This window comes from Equus caballus, chromosome 14, assembly GCF_041296265.1.
Source record: "Equus caballus isolate H_3958 breed thoroughbred chromosome 14, TB-T2T, whole genome shotgun sequence".
Lineage (NCBI taxonomy): Eukaryota > Metazoa > Chordata > Mammalia > Perissodactyla > Equidae > Equus > Equus caballus.
The window spans coordinates 79,104,418-79,123,209 of record NC_091697.1 but is presented as its reverse complement, the minus strand read 5'-3'; the positions used below and the strand labels follow the sequence as shown (position 1 = coordinate 79,123,209).

At 43.5% G+C, this 18,792-nt stretch overlaps 1 protein-coding gene across 2 annotated transcripts in view; it reads right to left on the bottom strand.

The window, feature by feature from the left end:
• EFNA5 (ephrin A5) overlaps positions 1–2,995 on the bottom strand; it is a 272,447-nt gene extending 269,452 nt beyond the window's left edge. The window contains exon 1 of one of the 2 annotated variants that reach the window (XM_023617907.2): positions 1,006–2,995. In XM_023617907.2, coding sequence (XP_023473675.1) covers positions 1,006–1,130 — 125 coding nt within the window. In that variant the 5' untranslated portion in view covers positions 1,131–2,995. The remainder of the gene's footprint in view (positions 1–1,005) is intronic. The other variant, XM_023617908.2, reaches the window with a different exon arrangement.
• Positions 2,996–18,792: the final 15,797 nt, after the last annotated feature.

Genomic DNA, 18,792 nt, shown 5'->3' with positions numbered 1-18,792 from the left:
AAGTAAGGCTCGGAGCCGCTCTCAATAGGGAGAGGTCCGCCCCGTACTCTGGACCACCCCCACCCCCAGCCCACATCCCGGGTCCGTGAACAAGGGACGTCCGCGGTGGTCAGGGTCCAGCAGGCGCGCAAGGGCGGCCCGAGGCGCCCACCTCCAGCCTCTCGCGTACCCGGCGGGCTCCGGGGACGCCCGCAAAACGGTTCCAGGTAACCGCGCGTATTCCTCCGGCTGCACACCGCCAGGCCGCGAACGACGGGCTCCCACCTCCCGGCGCGGCCAACTCCAGCAGCTCGCTCCGCACAAATGACGTAACCCGGCATTAGATCAAACTTTCTGGCACCTTGAGCCCACCGAAGGGTGGGGGAGGTGGGACAATCCTCTCTACTGCCAAGCGCGCCGGACCCAGACTGACCCAGGGGCTGGATAATTTCCTTGCAGTTCAAGAGGAAAATAAAACCCTAAAGCTTCCGTTTCTCAGTCCCTCTCATTTACCCCAGCCCGTGCGCTCTCTGAGCGCACCGGGAAAAGAGAAGGAGAAGGAAAAAAAAAAAAAAAACTTTGGGGATGTTTGGCGGGTTCTCCCCGCAGTCCCTGCGCATCCACGCTCCAGGCGGGAGCTCCTGACGCCGCGCACCCCGGGTTCCCCTTGCCTAAGCCCTGCGCCCAGCCTGGGATGCTGGCCAGCCTGTCCGGGCGGGGAAGCGGAGATGTCTTGACTCCCCGGCTCCCGCCTTTTCCGAGTCTCCCCGCGCTCCGCAGAGGCAGCCGGGCTGGGCAGCCCCGGGGACTCCCAGGGGCGCCCGGCCTCTCCGCGGCGGCTTAACAAAGAGGAGCGCGACGGGAGCGCTTCCAGCAGGCGCCTCCAAAGCCATCAGCGCCAGGGCGACGCAGGCTCCGAGGGTGCGCGCCGCCGGCGGCCGGTGCGCGCCGGTCCCCGCCGTCGCCGCTCCTTCCGCAGGGCCCCGAGGCACTGATAGCCCCGCTCTCCGCCCCCCACTGCCTTACCTGGGGTTGCTGCTATTCCAGTAGACGGCGTAGCGGTCGGCGACGGCCTTCGAGCCCGGATCCTGGCTGAACACACACATCCAGAGCACCAGAAACACCAGCGTCAACATCTCCACGTGCAACATCACGCCTGGCCAGCGGCGGAGCCCCCGACGCGCCACTCCGGAGAGAGAGCAGGGACCCGGAGGGAGGGAGGGAGGGTAGGGACGAGAGAGAGCGAGAGAGCGGGAGCCAAATAAATATGAATAAATAAAAATGAAGAACGAGAAAGGAAAGAGGCGCACACCCAGCTGGGGAGGGGGAGGAGACCGAGAAGAAAAGAAGGCGGTGGAGTGAGGAGGATAAAGACAAACTCGCACCCCCACTAGAGGGTTCAGGAGGAAAAAAGGAATCGCAAGATGGAGAGAAGCGTGCGTGTGTGTGGTGGCGGCGGCGAGGGCGGGGGAAGGGGTGCCAAGCTGTGTCTCGGGCGGCGGCGGCAGGCCAGTCACCCCGGGAGAAGGAGGTGTGCGCCGGGCCGGGCGGCGGCAGCGCGGGTCGGGGCAGGCGGCGGCGCACGCTGCACAGTCACCGGGAGTTGCGCGCCGCGGCCGCGGGGAGACATACACCGGCCCGCCGGGCCCGGCTCAGCGTCGGCGCCACGGGCTGCGCACGGCTCCGCCGCCGCCCAGGGCCCTCGCACTGCGCCCTGCTTCTCTCCAAGTTACTTTGGCGGCCGGTGGCAAACCGCAGGAGGAAGGCTCCGTGTGGATGGGGGGCTTCGCGCCTATGGTCCCGGGAGTCTGAGAACCCCCTTCCCCCGCCTCCTCTGTTCCTTAACCGGGCGACCCCTGGAAATCTCGGAGGAGTCGTAGGTAGTGCGGCTTTGGGGCGGTGCGCCGAGAAGGGTGAGGATCCGGAGCCACAAACCCAACCCCGCCGGCGTCCTGGAACTGGTTAAGCGGCAGCTAAGCTGGCGAGGAGCGGTCTTGCCTCGCAAACCTCAAAGAAAAGTTTGGCTCTTCGCGTCTTCCGGCAGGTCCCCCGGCGGAGTTGGACTGCGGCGGCGGCGGCGGGAGACGACACCCCGGGCGCTGGCGGAGCCTCGGGGATTTCTCGCGCGTGCTTTTCTTGGCCGGGTGTGGGTGCACCAGAGTGAATGAAGAGCAGAGGTTACGAACCAGCCAGCCAGGCGGAGCTGGGATGCCCAAACCTGCAGGACGACGCTACCCCAAGTGTTCGGCTGGAGAGCGGGAAGGGAAACAATCACTTTCAAATGAATCGCTCCAACTCCTGGATGGGCTGATGTCAGTCTCCGATCGCCTTCCGGGAGCAAGACAGAGCCCCCAGACGCGGTGCCCAGAGCCCCGGGTGAGCCCTCAGAAGTGTCCCTGCGACTTCGACTGGTCCGACCCCAAGCCCGGCAACTTGTAGAGATGCATCAATCAGTTTGAAATGGGAAAAGAGAAAGAGAGAGCGCACGAGCGAGTGGCACCTCCCCGATGACTACATCAGAAAACCTTCCCGATTCTCCCGCAGCTGCTCCTTTTTCCCTCCTTGGGCACAGTAGCAACAAGAAGTGAAAACCACCAACCGAATCCTAAAATCCCTACCAGGCGGGAAAATAAACTTGAGTGCAGCAGCAGCACGAGCAGCCCGGAGGGACTGAAACGACTGGCGAGAAGTGGAAAGGGGTAAAAGTCAGTTTTGCAAAAGAGAAAAAAAAAAAGAGAAAAAATGCTTTATGGGAAAAATCTCCTCGGGCACGCCCCCTCGTTAATGACCTGCGTGTAAAGCCGACAGCAGCGGCGACCCAGCAGCAGCAGCCGCACCGGAGCGCGAGGCCGCGCGCGTGAACGTGGACGTGGGCGGCGCGGGGGGTGGGGCCGCCCGGGCGTGTAGCGCAGGGCGCGGGGCAGGCGGGTGGCGCGAGCGCGGGTGTGAGCTCCGGGCCGAGCAGGGGGAGGCGCCGCCAGCCCGCGCCCAGCCAGCGCTGCTGCCGCCGCGGTCCGGGTCATGTGGGCTGCTTTTTTTTTTTTTTCCTTCCGTGCAGTTTACTTGCAAAGGGTGGGGGGATGGCTGGAGCAGCCAGTTAGGGAAAGGCCTGCTGTTTGCTTACAGATCGAGGTTTTTTCCTCTGTCTTTACTCCAACCGGATTGGTTTGCTCCACGAGAAAGAGGCGTTTTCCTAATCTCCTCCCTTCCCCACGCCTCCTGCCCCCTCCCCGGCCCCACCTTCCAGAAACCTGACTAATTGAATTACTGGGAGTGCCAAGGCGCCTTCTCCTCCGCCCGAGCTCAGCAGCCGCCGAGTAACCCTTTGGATGCTGAATTCCGTCTGGTCTGAGCAATGATTTGACATCTTTTTACCTGAGAGGCGGGTCTTTCAATTACAAAAGAATCGGTTCCCACTCTGACCGGAGAGCCGAAAGCTGTCTCCCGGGCCCCTCAGGTGACATGAAGTCCCAGCAGACGCCCTGGCAGGGAACCTCAGGGAATACGTGTTCTTGTAAATCTCGGTCCTGTTCACAACGCACGTTGCCCGGCGCTGGGTTATATGGAAACCTGAGCATCTCTCATGTGCCTTTCAACTCCCCTCTTCCTACCAGGGATTTAAAGGTTCATGAGCAGGAAACAAGACTTTTTTAAAAAAGTGATACTCTGAAAACACATTTTTTTTTAAATCGAGAAAATCACAGTGTTAAAGTGATTACAATTCAGCGCGAACCTTCGGCAGGGAGGAAATGAATGCGGCAGGGGAGCCCCTCAGAAATACCTTACCCCTCTTCCATTTCAACCCCGAGGTTGGTTCGCTCCCCACTCCCCAAAGGATAAATGCTTTGAATAAACCCAGTGCGGGCAGAATCGGAGGTCGGGAAAGGAGTTCCTTTATTACAGGAAAAGGCCTCGAGTCCCCGCACTTCTAGAGCAGGTTGCAGCGCCTCGGCCCCCGGCCACCACCGAAGTGCGATCGCCTGACAGCGAGGCAGTCCCGGCGCCTCGGGACGCGCCCCCCTGTTCTCCAACCCCCCGGGGAGCCAGCCAGGCGCCCGGCGCTGCGGGGCTGGGAACCCTCGAGACTCGCCCTCGCGGGGCTCTGCGGGCTCGGGCCTGCGAGGTATTATTCTCTCTTGCTCTCTAGGGAGTTTGCTTCAATGGGAAGGCCTGATCCCAAGAAAGAGAGCAATTTAGTTTTGTTCCCAAACCTGCCTGTTCTCCCCTTTATTTATTAGTCCAATAAAATAAAAAATCCAGTTCTCCCTCCTGCGCTTTCCAGTGCTCGAGCTTGGGCTTTCCAGGCGCTTCAGAGCTATTTGGAAGCGTCCAGACGCCCTCCAGTGGCGGGTCTGCAGTCCGCACCTAGCGTGGTATTGCCTGCAGCTCAGCCGGATTGAGTTTGGTAGAAAATCTGGGGTCGTGATCAATAAAGCCTTGAGGGGGAAAGGAACAGTTCACATCGGCGTGGAATTACCTGGACGTTATGAGCTCTTGCCTAAAAGTTGAGTACTTTTTCAATTACAGAAATTTTTCCTACCTGAAGAGATCCTGACGTTGTCCCAGAAAAGCAATTCTGTTTGGGACTAGATAGAAATTGCAATGTGTGTAATTACAGACTCCACGACAGACCACCCTAACAAACCGATCACCTTCCTAATTAAAAAATACATAAAATCAGAATATTAACACAAATGCTTCTCTACCATCTGTACATTTCACAAAATTTAAATCAAACTTTCATTCAAAATGTCATTTGCTTTTCCCTCCGGTCTGTAATCTTGCTGATGTTCAAGTTCTTGGCCTCTTTTAGGGTGCGTTTGTTTTTTCTGCGGCAGGAAGGATGAATTTCTTCTCTCAGCCTTTCTGCTAGTAGCTCTAATAGGTGCTCATATGACTGAGGCAGCTTTGCAGGAAATATTCTGGACCCTTTTAAGGGACATATGTATCTTTAGGAAGATGAGAATTCACGACTCTTGTCTTGGGGAAAATGCTGATCCTCATCAGAGAGTCTTTTTAGTCAGGGAAATATCAGGTATCAGGGAGTTAGCAAGCTGGCTTCCTGTGGCGTCAAAGCCAAGAGGAGTAAAGAAAGAGAAATTGTATCCATTTATTTCCTATCTGAGACATACACTGTAACTAAAGGTGAAAATCCAACATAGCAAAAGAATATGGATGTCCTAATATTTTAAATATCTCTAATTTCTTAAAAGCCTGGATAGTCCTATTTTAAACCGGAAAAGAAACATTTATTATGGTTTTCCTTAAAATGATTCAGGGAGTTGTAATAAAAGATATTGGAATTTGCAACTGTTTAAAATGTAACTCAAATGTCTATATGAAATAATTCATAAAGCTAAATCAAATGCCTCTTTCTAGGATTATATCCCTAAGTAGTTACTGATATTGAAGTAACTAAGCAGCAATATGATAGATAGATACTGAGAAAGAGCTTGAAGAGAGGTCTTATTAACTGTGTACACTTATCACTCGATAATGTGACTTTGTCTCTTCAGGAAAATATTCAAGTGATTGGAATTTATACAAATTAACATTACATAAAATAATTATATTGTGACTAGTGTCACAGAGGCAATGACTTTTAAGCTGGCCTTTAAAGGATAAGTAGCATTTTGCCAACTATAGGTGGTTCAGGTATGATGGAAAGAAAACAGCAAGAAGCTAAAAACGTGGAGGAAAAAAAGTGCAGGGAGTGTTCAGATGCTTTGAGTTTGACAAGATTGAAATAGGGTTTAGGGAGCTGAGACCTGAAAAGTCAGTTGAGAATGGACTGTAAAAGGGCTTAACTGTGTTCTGAAAAATGTTTGGATTTAAAGGTACAGGCAACTTTGTGCACTGGTGGTTTTAAAACAAATGGCATTGAAGCAATATCGTTGTGCCTCAAATTAAAACCAAATAGGGATTTATTTACTTATTTTTAATTTTTTTGGCCTTGAGCTATCTAGATCAGTGTTCTAATCATGGCTGTGAATTAGAATCACCTAGGGAGCTTTTTAAAAAAGAACAATGCCAGGGCCCCACTCCCCCTTTTTGTTGGTTAGGGCTTGGGACCTGGGATCTGTAATTTTTAAAAGCTCCCCAGGAAATTCTAATGAGCATAGAGGATTTAGAATCACTGATCCAGGTAATCTATTTTTAACTTAACTACTTCAATATTTCAGGCAAAAAATAAATTCTCTGCTTATTTGTCTGAAGAAATGTTCCAGCTAACCATCAAGGCAGGAATGTTGCTACCTCAGAGAACTGAATTTCATGATCCTCTCTATTAAAAATAAGTGATACTTTAAAAATAATTTTCACATGTGACAAAATAGAATGCCATCTCCAAGATGTGGCAGCAGGGGCAAAGCTTGCTTTTAAATATGAATTAATCTTCCTTTTTGAAAGGAAATCTTCCTTTTTGGACTTCCTTTTTGCATTAGCTGCCACCAGATAGAAGTGGAGTTCTGGGGGGTCAAGTGTCCAGACAAATAAATGAAACAAGCTGGTGAAGCAAACCCCACAGTCCACAGACTAAGCAACTCTTGTTTAATCTAGCAGTTAAATTAGAACGGGTACTCAGAAGAGATCAAGGAAATAAACTCAAGAGCAAAGAGTGAAGAAATAATAATTAGACACAAAACTTTCTAACAGATGACTAACATAGTGGTGTTTAAGCTGACCCTGCTGTTTATCTTCGTAGAACATTTAGAATTCATTCCGAAGCCCCAGGAAATCCTGGTTCCATCACTAAACTGTCCCCCGGGTATCCTGCCCGCAGACTGTTTGAAGTTACTTAATGAACCCTTCTCCCCCCTCAACCCCTTTTATAACAGGTTTCTCAGAATCTTTTCAGAAAGAACTCTTTGCTAGCTTTTCTCTCCTTAGAGACTTTAGGAAATCATTCTTTTCTATTTCTGATCTGTCTTTTCTGCATGCAACCTAAAAGGGGGGGAAAAAACCCCAAACCCTCTATTAAATAGAGTACCACATCTCTGCCTCAGTCTTGTGACCTTCAGCTTCCATCATGAATTTTTCACTTTTCCTCACTCTCCCTTTATTTTCCTGGTGCTTCCCGGAGTTTGTTTCACAGCATGTCCTTCTCTTGAAGTCCGTGAATAAGTAGAAACAGTTTTACTAGTTGCTGCAATATTCTGAAAGAGGCATTTTTAAAATTTTTTGTTTAAGAACCATCTATTTGTTGTTGTTTTGCCCATTTCAAAACATAGTTTAAATAAGACCTACATATAAAACTTTTTAAACATATAGAAGTTTGAGATATTTTGATAAACAACTAAACCATATAATTAGGCACATATGTAAATATGTGTTATGTTTCTTATATTACCGATGTGTATTGTTGCATGTAATTTTAAAAGAAGAAGACAAGAACTAGTTAATTCAACCAATTTCCACATCACTTTTCATTATCTAGGCTTCAGTCTATACACTATAGAGTTATATGACCACTTTTCAGCCATAAAGCTAAAATTGGTAGGTGATTTTCTTCCCAGAACAAATTTTTATGTTTTTTACTATTTGAACATGTATGTACTTTTTACTGCTCTGTATTTTCCTGCCCTCTTCAAATTTTTAAATAAAAATCACCAAATATAATTTATCTGCATTTTACAAATCTAATCGATCAACTTGCATAAAGTATACTGTCCTAAAATGTCCTTTGTGAGTCATTAAAAAACATCACATTCCTTGCTTAAAAGAATACACATTACCATGAAGGCATATTACCAAGAAATTTAAAATGTTGTATTTCTGTTTTATTACAATGGCAAGCATAGACATCTACAGCATACCTTTATTTCAATAAAAAGAACATAAGTAGCCTCAGAAATAAAGTTAACTTGAGGGCTTTTTCCATATTCAAACTAATAATTAGGATATTTTTCTCCCACCAGCTCCATCTACCATCACCCAAAAACCATATAAGTGTGTGTTTTTGTATTTTTTTAACTTGCTTAGAGACTCCAAAAAAATCTTTTATTTTTTATTTCATTGATGCCCTTTTATATATATGCACACATATGGCATATATAGGAGCATATATACAGACAGAGAAATGAGAGAGAACTTATTTTTCAATCAATTTTCACCCAAGATTTTCGTCAACTTCTGTGAGAATTCTATTTAAAAACAAGTGGAGGATATACCCCTTAGTCAGTGAGCATGATTTCATGAAACAGGAAATTCTGTTTCTCAGCCCCTTTTTAGCTTTGGCTTTCCTTTTTTTCCCCAGATCTAAACTGGCTAAGCAAAGTAAACTATCGATAATGGCAAACTAAGAAACTCTTTCCTCAAATTATTTGCATTTTTTTTCAACTAAATATCTCCTTTAGGGGAATTTGGGTCCTGGTATTTTGGAATGTAGATTTTTTTTTCTTTTTTTGTCATCCCCTAAATAATTGTCTCCATTTTTTTTTTCATTTCCCTTGGCCACAGTAGAGATGGTCTTTTAAAATATACTATTAATTTTTTAGGACAATGTTCTCTTACTACAGATTTATAACTCTAGTCTGAGACTTCCAAATACCTTATGCCAACATTGTAAATTTTATTGTGATGCTATAAAGTTACTGTTAAGATATAATTTTTTTAAAGCATTTTATCTTGTAGTTAGAGATAATAGTTACAAAGCTGATCTCTATAGAAACAGCTGTAACTTATGATTTTAGAATGTCAGATGATAGTGCAGAGGTTTGTGGGCCAAAACCTTTTTTAAATGAGAAATATTTTATTGAATTGACTCTTTCTAAACCCTAGTCCAGGGAGAAAAGTGTGCTCTTAGAATGACTGCCTTTAATCAGAGATTATCACTCTCCATTTCCATTAGTCTACATTTCTTTTTTTTGGCATATGTTGTATACTAAATTAAATAGGATTTATTGGTTCAGCTAGATTCTGAATTACCCTCTTTTCCTGTGGATTAGGAGAGTGTATTTCTTAGCCCTTTTCCTTGAAATCCATCAGGATCTTTTATGTGGACTATCTAGTATTCTGCACACTTCCAGTTCTTAATAAATATTACATTACAATATTAGCATAATAATAAATCATCTTAAAGTGCTACATGGGCTATTAAGTGAGATCCTATTCAGTTTGAGCCAAGACATCAAAAAGTTTTATTTTCTCTATACGCATACAAAGTAATTTTAAAACTCCTTTTCCATGAAATGTCCTTGCATCCATGAGATGTCTACACATTACAAAGTGGAGTGGTGAAGTGTGTATCTTCCAGTTATGTATTTCATTTGTTCAATTTATTCTGGGGCCTGAATTTGCCATTTTAATAAGAGGAAATTTAAAATTGGCAGACAAAAATGGAAATAGCATCATTTGTCAAGTAAATGCCCTTTTCCCAATGGCAATTCTGAAATCTTTATCCAAGATTACTAGGCCAGCAGCTAGGTAGTGTTCCTTGCCATTAAAAAGTTCTGCATTATCTGTGATTGGTTGTGTCACACAGACCGAGACTAGCAGCCACTGAAAACATGAGGATTTTCTTTACAGTTCCAGAAACAGAAATGAGGCCCAAAATATTCAGTTAATACAGTTTCATCCTAACTGGTAGCTCTGAGGGAGGTCCTAGTTTGAAACTGCCATCAAGGCAAAAAATAAAAATGTTTTCCCTTTCAAAGTATGGTACATTTTATCTACCAATATGTGAATTAAATAGGATAAAAATGATGCATCATCTGTGGTAGATAGCAAAATGGCCCAATTTTTTTCTCCCTCACAGTGTGATTTTGCACTTAGCCCCTTCCATCCATAGATGGAGTCTATTTTCCCACCCTTTGAATCTGAGCTGACCTTGGGACTTGCTTTGGCTAACAGAATGTGGCAGAAGTAATGTTGTGCCAATTCTGAGCCATGCCTCAAGAGGCATTTGAGCGTCCACTGTTTCTCTAGGAACCCTGACCACTTGCCACATGGACAAGCCGAAGTTAACCTTCTGGTTGATGACAGACATATAGCCCTTTTACCCCCAATGTCCCTGCCAATCCCCAGAAACAGAGCTAGCGAGCTGATTGGCAGCTGCCAGCAGAGGCATGAGAAATCCCCAGCTCAGACTAGAAGAACTGTATAGCTGAGCCCAGCCTAAATTGCCAGCCCACAGAATATTGTCTGGAATAAAGAATTCTTGTTTTGAGTCACTAAATTGTGTGGTGGTTTGTTATATAGCAGTAGATAGCAGATGCATCTTCTTCCTAAATAACAGAAATAAAATTTTGAATATTATTTAGCTCAAATAAATGTTATTCTTTCACAACTTTGATTTCCATTACTGAGTTACTTGGTGTTCAATCTGTAATTGGCAATCATAGCTTTCTGAATATCTCTAACAGGAACGTTCATTTCTGCTACTTTATAAATTTCATAGGGGGTCTTTTTCCTTCGACAGAAACTTTACACAGAACCCTAAATGACCACAGTTCATGTTCAAGCCCTTTGCATCCTCTGAGGATAATATCATTTGGTGAGAATAGCAAACGTGAGCAGGTGATTTATCCCGAGGTGATTCTTCTTCTAAAGTGGTGCCCAGTAAGAAAAATGAAAAGGTAAAATCAAAGGAAGCTATGTTTAGCTTCATCCTAAATCTCCGCATCACTCACTACTATTGATTTAACATCATGGCACCTCCGTATTTCAGCAGGAGCATCTGCCACAAGACAGAAACTGTAGTGACCCTGTCAGGGTCATCCTGCTGTCAACCTCACATTACAACATCCCTGCGCTTGGCTGACAGCCATGGCAGGACCGGGGATGTACAGCTCTCTTTCTGTAGCTGGAATAGATGTGTTTCAAGGAACTGAGATATAAAGTGAAATTTTATACGCCAAGCCTGATCTTCCTATAATTTAAAGTTCTAAAACGAGAAGAGGGTTTTGTCAAGGTCCCTTATGTGCCCTCCCTCTAAGTCTGTTTACTAGCCCAGAGTTTCCAAGGTGTGACCTCTAGGATGGAGACTAATCCAGAAACTCAAAATTGTCTTTTCAGCATTCATCTCACGTTCTTCCTCTGCAGCGACTGAACCATTGGCCACCCTTCCTTCTTGAGATTTTCTTATCCTTTGGTGTTTGTAACTCCACATTTTCAGAGTTCTCTTCTTTTGCCTCCAACTAGTTTCTTCTGCCTGCTTGACTATGACTCACAGCCCAGTGCCAGGCACACAGTGAACACTTAATAGGTATTTGTGGAGTGAATATCCATCTCTTAAATATAGGCATTTTTCTTTAGCCCTCTTTTCCTTCTTTTCTAACCTCATCTTTAACAGTCACATTCATAGTCACAGCTCCAGGTATAGCCTCTTTGGGGATGTCTCCCGAGCTCTAGGACTTAATGCTTTCCATTGTCAGACCCACGTTCCCAGCCTTCTTGTTTACTTTTCCACATGACTATACTCTGATATCTCAATACCAGCAAGTCCAAAAAGTGCATCTATTCATTCAGCAGACACAGACACCCCTTTCCTAGTAGTATTGCTCTCTATCAAGCCAAGGTCAGGATGAAGACGGCCATCAGTTCCCAAATGAGAACATCTAACTGACAGACTCGATAAAGCAGAGGACTCAGTATTCTATCGAGTGATGTAAAAATTTGTTTCCCAATTTCTCATTTCTTTGTCAAGTTGCCTCCTAACTGGTCTCAGCCACCCACTCTTATCTCCATCCAATATCTCTTCCATTCTGCAACTGGAGTGATCTATTCCAGAGGGAAACCTGATGTCACTCTCCACCCCTTAAATGGCTTCTCATACCTCTTGAAAGAGAGAGAAAATTCTTAACATGGCTACCAAGCCCCCATGAACTGCTCTCTGCCCTTCTTTCTGACCTCTTCTCACAGAGTCCTCCCGACACTCACTAGCGCCAGCCACTTTGGCCTTCTCTCTTGTCCTCAAAGAAGCCTTGTGTCTCCGTGTCCCTGGGTCTTTGCTTATGCTGTCCCCTCTGCCTGAAACATTCAGGCTCCCACCTGTTTGACTTGTAGTCATCCTTCAAGTCTCAGTTCAGATCTCATTTCTCTGGGAAAAATCTCTTCCGACTCCATAGAATGGAGCAAGACTCCTCTAAATAACCACATGGCACTGAGATCCTTTTCTTCATACACCTGTCCCCTGATTGAAATTGTATATTTGTGTGGCACTTTGTTTGCTTCCCCTTCTAGTCCAATTACTCACCATCACCTCTCCAAAGCTTAGCATGGTGCACAGCACATAGTAGACACTCTATTAACATATACTCAGTGAATGAAGGAAAATAGTGTACTAATATTTCACACTGTGTTTTCCCCTGTGGTTTCTACAAGGAACCAGATCTCAGGGTTATACAAAAAGCAGTGGGCATAAGAGGGAGGAGCTGTCAAGAGCCTCTCAAAGATTTCAACATGAAGGATTTCTTCCAGAAAGTTTAAGCAGAGAAGTTCCACAGAATGAACCCCAGCAGATATAAAACCAACCTTAAGGAAGTACTTGAGCCTAGAGCCAGAACTAACTGAAGGTCATTCCATCTCTAAAGGAATGTGGCAACCTCAAAGGGAGCCAGTCAGAAATGGAGCAAAGAAAATCAGATGAGCTGAGGCATATGCACAGTTCTAATTCCCCCAATAGTCCCAGGGAAAGGCTGCCTGGTCAAGCTGACAGGTAAATCCGAATTGTGAACAGCTCCTCCTAGCTATCTCAGCACAATATTATTCAACATTTAACTCATAATGTCCTTCTTTGTTCTGAGGCCACCAAACAAACTTAAAAATTTGCCTCTCATGTAGCTTTCCATTCATTCATTCATAAATTTATTGAGCATCTAATATGTGCTATGCCTTGAGGATATAGTGATAAGCAAGACGGAGCTGGGCTCTGCCCTCACAGAGTTAATATAATAGTCTGTCGAGTGACAGACAATTAAGAAAGCAATTTACCATGAAAGTGTTGGGTCCTATAGCAGGCTACTACTGCTTGCCTGCCCAGGATCGTTTTTTTGGAGAACCTCTCCTTTTCTCATCTTTCTGACCCCAGCAAAGCTATCCATGGCCAGGACATGGCACCCTACCACACCACCACACCCCTATCACCACTACAGCATCAGTCAGGCAAGTCAGGGCCTTGCTGAGATTTGTAAATGGAGGTAGGGTTGTGAGGGCCTCTCTTCTTTGGGGATTTTGAGTCATGTGGATATAGGTTTGAGGCTGCCATGAACTATCTTGCCTACACTGGGGAACAGGGTCACCACATTTAAAAAATAAAAATACAATACACAATTATTTGTTCAATCAACAAATGCTTATTGAGTACCTACTATGTGCCAGGTGCTGTTCCAACAGCTGAGAATTGATCAGTGAACCAGATTAAAATCCCTGCCCTGTGGAGCTCACTTCCTAGTGGAGGGGGAAATTAATAGACAAGGTTAAGAGGTAAAAGATATGGTGGCTTGAAGAGTGATATGTGCAAGGAAAAAGATAATGCAGGGAACGGGGATGGGGGTTTCTGGCGAGGATGATAGTCACAGTCTTAAGGAGTGAGGCCAGAGAACACCTTGGTGAGAATTGACATTTGAAGGAACACCTTAGGGAGGTAAGGGAGAAGCCACATGAATACAGGGAACAGCAGTCTGGGCAGAGGGAACAGAAAGCACAGGGACTCTGAGCAAGGAGAATGCCCAAAGTATTGGGGAAACAACAAGAGGCCACCCTGGCTGGAGAGAGTGAGTGAAGGGACGAACAGAAGGAGATAAAGTCCTAGAGGCAGCAGGGGCCGGATCTTTCAGGCATTATAGGCCTTTGTAAAGATTGTGAATTTTACTTCCACTGTGACTTTTACTCAGAGTGAGATGGGAAATGAGAAGAGGGTTCATAGCAGAGGGTGGAATTTAGATTTACGAGGATCGGTTTGGATGCTCTTCTGAGAATCCAGGGCAGAGCAGAGGCAGGGAGACAGACCATCAGGAGGCCTTGTGTTAAAGTTGGAGTCTGTTCTTGGACAGTTGCTACTATCATTCATTACATTATATCCACATTAGGTAAGTTCTACATGTCAGGACTTCAGGATGACTATATACTTATATATATCTATGTATATAACATATATCTAAGTATATATACTTATATATATCTCTATATATTTGTATATGTACAAATATATATTACCTATATTTGGTGAGGAAGATTGGTCCTGAGATAACATCTGTGCCAATCTTCCCCTTTTTGCTTGAGGAAGATTGTCACTGAGCTAGCATCTGTGCCAGTCTTCCTCTAGTTTGTATGTGGGTCACTGCCAAAGCATGGCTTGATAAGTGGTGTAGGCCCATGCTCAGGATCCGAACCCACAGCTCCCGGGCTACTGAAGTGGAGCATGGTGAACTTCATCACTATGTCACCAAGCTGGCCCCACTTTTATATTTTTAATGAATTGCTTTTTTTTCTTCCCTTGGTACCATTTGATTTTGAAGCCCAACAACACGTGGTTTGGGGCTGAGGAAATGGTCTTGGAGATACATGAATATCAATAAATGATCTTTTCCCCAGGATTTCAGCTTTAGAAGCATCCATGAAACAAGAGAGAAGATTTCAAATGTCACCCTTGTTCCTTGATGTCACAAATCAAAAAGCAACCCCTTCAAAAGAATCTTTTCGGACACCATAACTCCTCAGATGAGGGAAACAATAGAAAGAATAAACAAATGGGACTTCATCAGACTAAAGAGCTTCTTCAAGGCAAAGGAAAACAGGGTTGAAACAAAAAAACAGCCCACTAACTGGGAAAAAATATTTACAAGCTACTTATCCAACAAAGGGTTAATCTCCATAATATATAAAGAACTCACACAGCTCAACAACAAAAAAACAAACAACCTGATCAAAAGGTGGGCAGAGGACATGAACAGACATTTCTCCAAAGAAGATATAAGGATGGCCAATAGACACATGAAAAGATGCTCATCATCACTAATCATTAGGGAAATGCAAATCAAAACTACACTAAGATATCACCTTACACCCCTTAGATTGGCAAAAATATCCAAAACCAAGAGTGACAAATGTTGGAGAGGCTGTGGAGAAAAAGGAACTGTCTAACACTGTGTTGGTGGGAATGCAAACTGGTGCAGCCACTATGGAAAACAGTATGGAGATTCCTCAAAAAGTTAAAAATAGAAATACCTTATGACCCAGCCATCCCACTACTGGGTATCTATCCTAAGAACCTGAAATCAGCAATTCCAAGAGTCCCATGCACCGCTATGTTCATCACAGCATTATTTACAATAGCCAAGACGTGGAACCAACCTAAGTGCCCAGCAACTGATGATTGGATAAAGAAAATATGGTATATATACACAATGGAATACTACTCAGCCATAAAAAAGGACAAAATTGTCCCATTCGCATCAACATGGATGGACCTTGAGGGTATTATGTTAAGCGAAATAAGCCAGACAGAGAAAGACGAACTCTATATGACTCCACTCATAGGTGGAAGTTAACATATAGACAAGGAGAACTGGTCGGTGGTTACCGGGGAAAAGGGGGAGGTTGGGGGCGGGCACAAAGGGTGAAGTGGTGTTCCCACAACATGACTAACAATAGTGTACAACTGAAATCTCACAAGGTTGTAATCTATCATAACCTTAATAAAAAAAAAAAAAGTGCAACTCCTATGCAGCCATAGGGCCAAGCTTGCTGGTTTCTGTACAGGTGAATTATAGGTTAAGGAATAACAAAAATTTTTGAGTTACTAAATAATTTACATTGAAAGAAACAAGAAGGAAGGAAAGATGCATGAGCTTAGGGAAAGGATTTTATAATGTGCCCCAGTCGAGTCAATGATAAATGTACATAATTAATCATAGACACCATTTTGGCAAATGATATTTTTAAATGATAGAGGCAATTATCTGTTCAATTACATATGCACAGGAATGCATTATTTTCTGACTTTCAACAGGCTGTCTACCTTACAGAATAGGTAAGGAACAGTCTTACTCACTTAATTTAGCATCCTAATTTGTAACCTTAATCTAAAGAGGACATTTTGTTTGTAGTCAGAGGAGGTTGAGAAGAGGAATGTAATAATGATAACTTCTTGGTTCTGCTACTAATATCTTTGTGAAACTATTTAATCACTTATGGTTTCAAACCATAAAATATAAGTTACATATTCTCTCTCCCTCTCTCTTTAAAGGAATATAAAATAATTTTCTAAATGCCTTTCCAATAAATGTTCTGGAAGCAAACTGAAAAACTTGTGAAAATGAAAGAATATTTCCTACTGTCTATTAAATTACTTTCTCTATTAAAATGAAAGAAAATTTCAGTAACTACAGTAAGCAATGATCTTTTCTCTACCTTGGTAGAACGAACACATTCTCTGCTATTTCTTTAGCTTCATGGTCTTATCTTACAAAGGCAGTATGGTGTGGTGAAGAATTCAGTCTGGAATCAGACAAACATAGTTTGAAATCTGGCTCTGCAATTTCCTATGATTCTAACCCTGAGCAAGTTACTAAACATCGCTAAGCCTCAATTTCTTTATGAAAGAGAGGATAATCATATCAATCTCACAAAATATGCTGTGAGCAGTACACGAGATAATGTTTATCAAGTTTCAAGTCTAATGTCAGAGATTCAACACATGTTCAATATTGTAGGTATTATTAATGTTAAGTCCTCCTTCTCATTGAAGGTCTTTAATATCTTATCCTGCTAAAATAAATCATGTCATTCTATCATTCACTCATTCTACCAATGTGTATTGAGCGCTGTGCATACATACAAGATGTCAGTATATACATAAAAGTCATTTTGGATATAAGTAAGGAAAGGATGAATTATTTAGGAAATGACTTAGAGTGACTGGTTAGCAGTTTTGATTTCTAACTCAGGTGGTCTAAAACTGTGTCGTCCAATAATGATAGCCAATAGCCACATGCGGCTATGGAGCACTTGAAATGTGGCTATTTTAAACTGACAGGTAGTGCATATGTCAAATATACTCCAGATTTTGAAAACTCTGTATGAAAAAAAAGACTGTAAAATATCTCATTAAGATTTTCTTGTGTTGATTACACATTGAAATGATAATATTTTGTATATATTGCATTACATTATATTGTTAAAATGAATTCATCTGTTTCTCCTTACTTTCGTAAGTATGTGGCTATGAGGAAAATTAAAATTTTGTTGCTCACATTTGTGACTAGCATTATGTTTCAACTGGGCAGCACTAATCTAAATATTTAAATAAAACAAGAAAGGAAAGAAGAGAGGGAGGGAGGGAAGGCAGAAAAACAAAAGAATCTTCAAGAACTGGAAGATGTAAGCCTTAAAGGATCTTATAGTAGAACAACCCTTTCTATGCATAGCACAATAGCAAAAAATCTAAGAGAATGAGATACTGTGCTTACAGCACAATGCCAGCAACTTAGCAAACACTAGCTTGTATTATTTATTTGTTTAATGATCACCTTTAGTATTTTAGGCACCATACTAGGAGCTACAGTTCCATTGATGAGTACTCAGTCGAATGAGGAAAACAAACAAGAAAAAATTTTGTAAACTTTTAATTTTGTCTTTCATATTGTTCTTACAGACTTTAAAGATATGTTTTAATTTTCTTTCAAAGTTTGTACATACCTGTCCACATCTGACCCTTATTAGCACAATAACAACACTTTCTATTTTGTTTTTGTAAAAATTAACACCAGCAGGATATTGAAAGGCATTTTTAGTTCCTTTAGCAAAAATTTCATTTACTAATATACTGCAAAGGTGTTTAGTAACAAAAATTAATTTAGAAGCACTCATCTGGCATCTATTTTTATGTCAGACATATCATTCTCACAGAAAATCATTCCTGAATGATTCCTGAAGCATCCTTCCACAATATTTCATGACCCCTATCTATGGCCCCTGATGTAGTTATGCTTGTATATATGCACATACAAATATGTAAATAGGCAAATATGTTTGCATACAAATATGCAGGCAAATACGTTCATTTTGGAGCAGTCACAGCATTGCCCACCCCCTTCCACCTCTAGGCTCCAAGAGGAAGGAGCTTTGCCATCTGGGCAGCCCTAGACCTGGCCTTTGGTCCTGCTGATTAGAATATGAGCTGAACTGTAGGATTTACACCTTAAAGGAAATGGAGGCCTAACCCCAAAAACTGATCCAGAAGGAGGAGGAGAGAAAAGGAAAGACTTATAGGAGCCAGAGTTTAGAGAAGTGGAAAGAGAAAGAGAAAGGAAACAGAACAGTTACCTTGGCAAGCCGTGCTAGATATTGCAATTTGAAATGAAACTGAAATACTGAGTTATTGATAGGGGATGAGGCGGTGCTGAGATTCTGAGAGAGAAGACAGAAGGCAGAATGAGCGGAGGCAAGAAGATCCCAAGAAGCCTTGCTTAGGCTTATGTAATCCCTTGGTGATTTTCTGAGAGGCTACCATGAGGCTTTAAAATGTTTTTCATTAATTCTTTCCTCTCCGACTGATGTTTCTACTGACTATGCCACCATTGACACTGGTGAGAGCAGCTCTCTTAAATTAATTAAACAAGGAGGCCATTAGACTGATGCGGCTCCTAAGGCCCTGGCTGCCTACATCAGCAAACCAGAATCTAAGCCTGTAAAAGCCTCAAAGTTAGGAAGTCAAAATCCTAAGGACAACCAATCACAAGTAGCCAACCCAATCACTGTTTGGCTTCTGTATTTTCTCCATAGAAGCCTTTCCCCAAGCCCCTGTGGTCTGCGCCTAACCACATCCTGTTTGGTGCTGCCGCATTACAATCGATTTTTGCTCAAACTCTAAAA